The 9,042-nt window shown below is 40.6% G+C and overlaps 1 protein-coding gene across 1 annotated transcript in view; it reads right to left on the bottom strand.

Annotated features, from left to right (window-relative positions):
• The window catches only part of LOC107094971 (glutamate receptor ionotropic, delta-1-like), a gene marked incomplete at its 3' end in the record, with an annotated part of 329,801 nt that overhangs the window by 41,953 nt on the left and 278,806 nt on the right, over positions 1 to 9,042 (bottom strand). The window contains exon 4 of the mRNA XM_015390908.1: positions 7,438 to 7,643. Within this exon, the coding sequence (XP_015246394.1) occupies positions 7,438 to 7,643 (206 nt within the window). The remainder of the gene's footprint in view (positions 1 to 7,437; positions 7,644 to 9,042) is intronic.

Genomic DNA, 9,042 nt, shown 5'->3' with positions numbered 1-9,042 from the left:
AGGAGGTTTAAGATGGTCTCCTCTTGTTCTTCATGCTGAGGGAGAATTCAGGAGGTTTAAGATGGTCTCCTCTTGTTCTTCATGCTGAGGGAGAATTCAGGAGGTTTGCTTGAACTGAGTCAGAAAAAATTAGATTTGCGTTATGAAATAGTCTTCCTCAGTTGTAGCTTTTTCCCTCTGAGCTGTGCTTGTTGCACAGGCGTTTGCTCACATTCCCTTCCTGAAAGATAATTTGATATTTCTTCCCTTCCCCAGGCGCTGACTTGTTTCTCCTCGGCCCTCTGGTCCGATATCAGATTAGCCCTGTCAGACTGCTGCTTTATCAGTTGTGCTGTCCGCCAGCCAAACAAATGACAGCAGCAACTCCACACCTACCACCACCTCTTCCTGTCTGACAAACGACACGTCAGCCCATCTCCTATCCATCTCTCATCCACCTCATATTGCTTCCAGGAGGGGAGATTGCCACACAGATGCCCTTCCACCAGGAACGCAGGGAGAGCAGCTTATTGCTGCTGCAGTCTCATCAGATCTGCTGTTATTTTAGGAACGTTGATTCTGCAAACTAAGAATTAAGGCTGAACCGACCCGTCACCACAAAGCAACAGAACTTTTCCTTATAAAACAATCAACCTATTTCTAAAATGATAGAAATATGAAATGCATCATTAAGGGTTTGACCTTCTGCTCTGTGATCCGTAGATGTGAAGATACGGAGCCAGTCAGCCAAAGGTGATGTCTTCAGTGCCCATCTCTAATCAGCATCTAGTGCTCTCCATCCCGCCTTCTTATAAGCAATTACCCAGCGTCCACAGCATTCACACTAAAGAGCTTCAATTATAGTTGAGAGGGGCTGCGGCTGAGATTAATTACCATATAGAAAGAGAACAGGATCTCCTTCTGTTCTGAACATCTCATTATTCTGAAGGATCAAGTTTTGTGCTCAGTTGTGGAGACACTTTCCTCCCTGGTGAAAAGCTTGTTGCACAGAGAGCAGGCTGGAGAATATGGGAACCGATTACACAGTCCTCCATTTTCTGTGGCTCCTTCATAAAACAACATTGATCAGAAGGAACCTTCTAACATTTCAACAGCTTTTTTCAGCAGCGCTTTACGTTACTAGAATAGAATAGATTATGCAGGAATGGAGTAATGTTACACGCTACAAACTAAATGTTGGTAATATTATTACAGCTACTGAGCAGAACAACCTACAGCCCAAATAAAGAGGAAAAGAAGACAGTTTGTCTTTGTTGTCTTTTTATATCAGGAGAAAACAGTTTTAAAAACAGAGAAGAAGAAGAAAACAGCAACGTTGCTCCAGGTTGCTATAATCCCACTATTTGAAATATGTCACTGAAACCAAACATTTTGTGACTAAAACTATTACAGGTAACATCCGGGAACACCTGGAGAGAGCGCTTAGCAACCTGAGGCTAAATGAACTGCTATTAAAAAGAAGGCAGGCGATGATGTCACCAGCAAACATAAAGAAAATGGAAGAAGACAAGAATCATAATTTTAAAACTCTTGTCAGACATCAGGATAGTTTTCAATGTTTTCAGATGAGCTGACCTTAAAATCAACTATTTATATTAAATTATTAAATAATTAATCAAATTTAATATTACAATAACAAGAACGTTTTCAAAATTCTTCAACATTTTATAAATAGAAAGTAACTATATAGTTACTTTAGCTAATAACTAGTTACTTTCACAGATCAGTAACTGAGTCACTATCTCAGTTACTTTAACATGGAAGTAACTAGTAACTATAAGTAGATACTTTTTAAATGAGCACTGGCACCTTGCTTATGCACTAAAAATGCAAACCAAAGGTTCAATCTCCAGAGCTTTAGGGATTGAAATCCAATTTTACCACTGGATGGGGACACGCCTACTGTTAATGTTTCCTCGCTATAACTCCTATCAGGACTGTTTTTACGCGGCAAAAGGAAACCCAGAAAATCCACCCGGGACTTTAATTTCATCCAGCAGACAGAAACTTACACCTTCAGTCCAGGTGGCGGCAGAAATACAAAAAACAACTTTGCTTCTGGCTCAGAGAGCCATAAAGATTATTTACACACTCTGTTTATTCCCTTTAACATACATATATCTATTTTATTTCATTATTTTAATTATTTCAATTAATAAATAATCAGGATTTCCAGCTTTGAAGTTTAAAAAAAAATGCCTTCCATCATTAGATGCGTTGGATCCATAAATATTTGATCATTGAAATGTTATCAAGCTGCATCTAAGCACACTAGGAAGTGGTCTGTTGATCTGCATGAACTGGATTCACTAATTCCTCATTAAAAAAAAAAAAATAAGACATGAAAAACACAAAAACTTTAAACTTAAATAACAAATAAAGCAAAAAAGAAATCTGTGAAATGTTTGTATTTAACAGCACATTACAGTCAGTAACAGAAAGCACTGCAGGATCCTGCTAAACACATGAATTCTTGCTAAATGCTAACTAAAATGCTACCTGGGTTTCTGAAAAGCTTGGGTCTTTTCAAAGGCAATGGAAGACCCACTCCTGTTATTCTCTCCATCTCTGTTTGTTTAATTAACCTTTTTCTGCTCACCTGAGCCATGCTAACCTGTCTGAACTTCTCACCTTTGTGCAGCGCTAATTTAACTATTTGCAGTCTCTACCAGATTATCAACAGCCTTCAGCCAGTAAAAATCCAGCGTTCTCTCTCACCTGGTTCCCCAGCCGGGTTCAGGTGTATACCAGTATCAGATCTCTGCCTTATCTGGATTCTGACCTTGGTCTGATTTTTAAAATAAAGCCCCTCTGACGCTGGTCTGCCTTCTGGGAATGCTGGTTGTGTTCTGCCCACCTTGGTGGTTTATGGCTTTGATGTTTTCCACTACCTGAAACCAAATGGAACCCAGGAAGAGTATCTCTGCTCTCGTAGAGACTGATGGAGATCCTTAAATAAAGAAATATCCAGACTTCAGAGCAGTAAATCCTGAGAAACGAGAGTATTAGTTCCAACGAGGAGAAGGCTGATCTAGCTAACAGCAGCTGTGATTTGCAGATAGTCCTGAACTGAACTGATATCAGAATTTCATGGTTTATTCTAATTATAGTAGATTTCAAATACAGACTAAAATAAGATCCAGTGATAATATTTAACCGATTTAAACGTCATTGAATAATTTTCTGAAATCCTGCCATCAGTGTAACTTTACCTGCAGGGACCAAACCAGTTTGTTTAGTTCAGTTTGACTTTCGCTCTGGATGTTTTGATCATCTGAGTTAGAATATATCTTTATTTTTTAGCCTTAAATAAAAATCAGGTTGTGTTTGTTTGATCTTAAAATTATTTTACCTGATTTTTAATCTTTTTCATGTCATTGGTTTTCTATGACATTTTTCATGTTTGTTTGAATGGATGAAGGATTAGAAGCTAATAAGGCTGTTATCTGAACCATCACCAAACTATTTTAATCAAGAGATTATTTATTAAAGTCAGAGTTAACTCTGTTGTTTACACATGTTGTTATTCTTTGGTAACTTTTCCTTCCTTTTATTAATGTTTTCACTGAGAACCAAGAAGGAAACATGATCAGTGGAGCTAATATCAGGAGGTTATGAGGAAACAAGCTGAAGTCTCTGAAGTCTCAGACCTTTCTAAGCCCAAGAGATGAGGAAGCATTTCCATCCAAATCATGTCCAGACTGATCCGGAGAAAAAGCCATTAAAGCGCAGAGATTTTCCTCCGACTCTAAAGGTCAAACTGAACCTGGAAGCTTCTTATCGGAACAGAAAATGTTTCTTAGTGGAAAAGTCAGAATAATCAGGTCAACTTGTCCATGAAGATATTAAAAACATCTTCTCAAAACGAACGGATTTCCAGAAGAGGGTGTGAAACGTAACATTGATGCTAATTTCAGCAAATTAAATCAGAAAGTAGTAAAAATAAGGAAGTGAATCGTCTAAAGGAGCAATAAGCTCTCCTGCATCAGCAGCCCTTTAAACTTAATCTAATTTTCATCTTTTATTGTACATAACCGTAATCCTTTAGTAAATGTATAATAAGATATGAAAATATATAGATCATCATGAATAAATATATAAAAAATTAACACCATGGATGAGAAATCTGATGTTTTTGATAATTTTTCTTTAGCAGAAACATGAAATGAAGCAGATCCTAAAACATTGAGACACAGTTATAACGGCCTAGTCAAAGTCTTCTCACCGTCTGTGGATTAAACTCAGAATAAATCCAATGTTTCAGTTGAAAACCAGCATGATGAACCCAGGATCATGATAGAAACCATCTGGGCAGCTGAGCTGAGAGGAGAAGGTTTAACCTGCGGCTGTGATGAAGCTGTTTCTGAGGAGCTGCCAGTCATCAGTGTTCTACTCAGAGCGTCTGCTGAAAAATAAAATCTAAATGAACATCACTCCTCCTCTCAGCCAGTGGGGAGGCCAGGGCATTGCAGAGGATGGTCGTGCATGAAAAGGTATTTTTCTAAAACAGTTCAACCTGAGAAGGAGGAGAAGGAACTTTCTACAATTCAACCTGGAAGCTGGAAGGTTTCAGGAGTTTCTCTCCATTTATAGAAATTATTTTCAATCATTGCCACTGATCTGAACTTGATCAGATGATCTGAACTTGATCAGATGATCTGAACTTGATCAGATGATCTGAACTTGATCAGATGATCTGAAATTGATCAGATGATCTGAACTTGATCAGATGATCTGATCTGCATCAGATGATAACGTTCACAGGTTTAAACATTCAGCCAGAAAAACTACATGTTTTGATTTTTTTATGTGACAAAAACAATAAATTTATGCAGCAGAATGAGAAGTTTTTAGGGGGTTAAATGTATTAGATTATTAAACAGGAAACAGTTCAGTGTTTAATAGAAGCCTTTACTGCTGAAGTTTTACAACTTTGGTTCATTGATTTAAAAACAGAAGGAGGTAGAAAAGGAAACGTCTGCATTGGCATCAATCTATGGAACGCCATGGAGGCGCGGCCGCGTTTGATCCCACAGACTCCACCGTTAAAACGCTGCAAGCTGACGGCCGGCCAAAGGTTTGAGTTAGGAGAGCCATGCATGGTTGTGTGGTTGTGCAGTTATGCAGTTGCGTGGTTGTGTGGTTGTGTGGTTAGGTGGTTTTGTGGTTGTGGTTGTGCGGTTGTATGATTGTGCGGCTGTGCGGTTGCGTGGTTGTGTGGTTGTGCGGTTAGGTGGTTTTGTGGTTGTGGTTGTGCAGTTGTATGATTGTGCGGCTGTGCGGTTGCGTGGTTGTTTTGTTGTGGTTGTGTGGTGCTGTTGCATGGTTGTGGTTGTGTGGTTGTGCGGTTGTGTGTCTTTCTGAGGCGTAGCAAAGCTTTTCACAGGTTTCCATGACATCACTGTGGGGCAGCTTCCATTGAGGATGATCTCACACGCCCACGCCGACATGTCATGGCGCTAATGACTGTCTGGGCTTGGAAACACACACGTCGATTGTTTCTGTGCTGAAGCCTCCCACTCCATCTTTGACGCCGTCAGGGAATTAACACGAGTGGGAAAGCTGGATGTGATAAAAGCAGCTCAGACGAGGTGTCAGGAAAGGAATTCAGTCGTCTTCAAGTCAAATGGACTCATTTGACCTGAAATCATCAGTTCTTTTATAATGTTGCTCGTTCACCAGCTGCTTCCTCTTCATCACTTTCTTCATCACAGCAGAGATCACTGCTGACTCAGGCTGAGGGCTCTGCTCCCCCTACAGACCAGATGGGGTACTGCAGCGAGGTGGAGGATGGGAAGCTGTTGCTTTCACGAACTTTTTCCGTTTGATCTATTTCTTGAAAGATTAATTTATTGAAAAGTTTTATCAGCTTTAATGTTTAATGTTAGCTGGTCGACCTTTTCTGCTCCACTAATCTGGATGAAACTCTCAATCTCATCAATAAAAGAACAAGTTTGTAGCTTTTACATTTTATTATTAATCATTTTTGCTATTCTGCTTTTTACCAGACTGTAATGTTCACCTGCACTCCTGACTGTTACTATAGTAACAACTGTTTACATGCATCCTGCACGGCTCACTTTGACTGAGTATTGGTTTGCACTGTCGACTGTTTATTCTCAGCACCAATTGTTTACATTTATATTTGCAATAACTTACTTTAACTGTAATATGCAATTACCTTCCACTGCACTTTAATTTAGATTTAGCTTCTGTCCAAACTTTATGTATAAAGCCATCTGTATATTATATTCAGTACATATCCAGCTGTAAATTTAGTTCATAACACCGTTTATCTATATATTATATTCATCTATTAGTGAGATTCTGTTTGTAATGGAATTCATCTCTATATTTATTCAGTAGAAAACATGTCCTGTATTTATAAAACCATTTTTTATTCTGTATTTGCTGCTGTTGCCTTTCTAAATAAATAACTTTTGTTATTTATGTTCATCAACTTTTTGATTGCATTTATGACATTATACTTTTTTTTCTCACATTCAGAACTTTAAATGGTGTCTCTGCTGAAACAGGTAATAGAAATAAATCCATCAGTAATAACTGATCAGGTCTAATAATTAAAAGTCTGAGGTGAGTTTTTTGAAGCTGTGAAAACCTGCTGCAAAGCGCTGCTTTGCATCAAGGGTTAAACTTCCTGCTTTGGTCTCCAATGTGGCTGCAGAGCAACCTTCCCATAATGCACTGCTCTATCAGGATGTTTCCCTAGCGTCTTGCAGAACATTTGAGAGCCTAATTCTTCTTCATTTTTAGTTCAGCAAACAAAACATCTCCTTGAGGTACTTTCCTGAGAATGTTTCTTCTCTCTGATTGGCTGTGACCCTGACCCCCCTGCTCCACAGGCTCAGGTCACTGCAACCTTCACTGCTCCATGGCGACCATGAAGGAGGAGCTGTGAGGAGGCATTCAGGATCAACTGCTGTGCCGCAGCAGTTTAGCTGCGAGATGGAAGAAAGTCACAGCTTGAAGCAAATCTTTTGGTTAAACTTTTGAATTCAGACTCTCCTCTAAAAGAAAACTTTAACATTTCTACAGTTTTCTATTCCCTCCACCACCAAGTTCACAATTCTTAGCCTTTTGAAAAGCGTGCAAAACATTCCCCCCCGAGAACAAGCAGGGAAGGTAGAAACTGCAGTTCAGTTTTTGCTGTGATGAACGTTCCTCTGTGAGCTCTGCTCTTTAGAGTCTGATCTGGTCCAGTCATGTCTGAAGGTCGCTCTGTGTTCAAAGACCTGAACCTTTCAGCTTCCTTTATGCAGGCGAAGAATCGGAAATAAGGCCGCTAAGATCTAAATGCTGCTCCTAACAGGAGGATCCAACAGGAAACCAAATATGGTCATATCCTGTTCAGTCACACATTCAGTTCATTGGCAGCTGCAGCAACCATCAAACAGCGTGTTTGAAAGAGAGACCGACCTGTTGGATGAACATGTGCGCCCCCTGTGGGCTGAGCAGGAGGATGGCTCTGCGTAGCGTGTCCCGGTAGCGGTTCAGCTCCTCAGTCCTCATGGTGGTGAACAGGTTGGTGAAGACCTTGCTGATGTTCCTGTCCACCCTCTGCAGCGCCACATCCACACCCTGACGGGACGTCTGGTCCAGGAAGCCCTGCAGGCCGCGGATGTCTGTGGAGACAGGGAGGAAAGTCAACTGGCTGGACAAGAAAAAATGGACGAAACCCTGAACGGGAAATTAGGACATTTTTGACCCTTTAAAAAGGTGCAGAGTGCTACGGATGGATGGAGGAAGAGATGCGCGAGGCGGCGAGAGTGAGGCTGCAGAGGGGGGCTAAGCGGTGGTCTGTGAGACCCCCACAGACCACCGCTTCCATCAATCCTGCTCGCTGGAAAACAAAATGGATAATCTCTGACTGGAACATCTTCAAGGCTGCAGCAACGTATGAAAAAGTGTTAAATATTGATGAGTCTGCCATGTCTGTGTCAGCCTACATCAGCTAATGCATCGAGGACGTCAGCATCTCTAAGAACATCACCGCCGGGCCGACCGACCGCTCTGGATAGATGGAGAGGTTCAGAAATCGCCCATCGGATCTGTCAGGGGGAACATGGAGAGAAACTGTTGCTTCAGCCTCTATTACAGATGATTTTTAGAAAGCAGGGTTTCCCCTGACCATCGTCGGCTTAAAGCTTCATCAGGCCGTCCTCCATCTTGCTTTGCTCCTCTTCCTCAGTAAAGCTGAACTGGGCTCTGCTGCTGCAGCAGGTTGAACGTCCATCTCATCCTCCCTCCATCCTTCATGGTCTATTAGCTGACAGCCAGCGTGTTCTCAGCACCAACTCAGACCCAAAAGCCATTTTTTCTGCTCCACTCAGCAGCAGCTGCCCCCCCCCCCCCCCCCCAAACAACATCCACCATTTCTGCTCTCCTCCTATCGATCCATCCGTCACTCACAGCCTCCTTCTCCTTTCCAGAAAATTGACAGCGACGTTTTCTCTGGGAGAACAAACCAGAAACTGTTTTATGAAATCTGAAACTCAGACCCCCCCCCCACCCCCCCATTCAGGTTCAGTTGATCATCGTTCATCAGTAAAGTTAACGGTAGAGAAACAGGCAACAAAACGCAGTGAAAGAAATTATTGTAATAAATAAAATAATAGTTGCCTCGTATTATTTTCTCTTTATAAAAAACAACTTTTCTTTTTGTTAGAGACCAAAATAAGCCGATAAAACAGCTAAATTACACCTTAAACCTTGGAAGCAGCTACATACACTGCAAAAATAATCTAGAAATTAGTAAAACATTTCTGAAATTAAGCGTATTTAGCGTTAATTTCAGTAGGTAAATAAGACTGTTTGCCAATGGAATGAGTATATTTACTCCTAAAGTAAGATAAGTATATATTATGCACTTAAAATAGGACACCACAACAGTTTTTTCTTGTTTTAAATATAAATGATTTAGTTCCATTGGCAAAGTGTCTCACTTACCTGCTCAGTTCAAGCAAAAAACCTTATTTTAAGCAAACATTACTTCAATTTTTTGCAGTGAAAGGAGCAGCTATA

This window comes from Cyprinodon variegatus, unplaced genomic scaffold, assembly GCF_000732505.1.
Source record: "Cyprinodon variegatus isolate N-32 unplaced genomic scaffold, C_variegatus-1.0 Scaffold517, whole genome shotgun sequence".
In the NCBI taxonomy this organism is placed as follows: domain Eukaryota; kingdom Metazoa; phylum Chordata; class Actinopteri; order Cyprinodontiformes; family Cyprinodontidae; genus Cyprinodon; species Cyprinodon variegatus.
The sequence above is the reverse complement of the archived record's forward strand: the minus strand, read 5'-3'. Positions and strand labels throughout refer to the sequence as shown.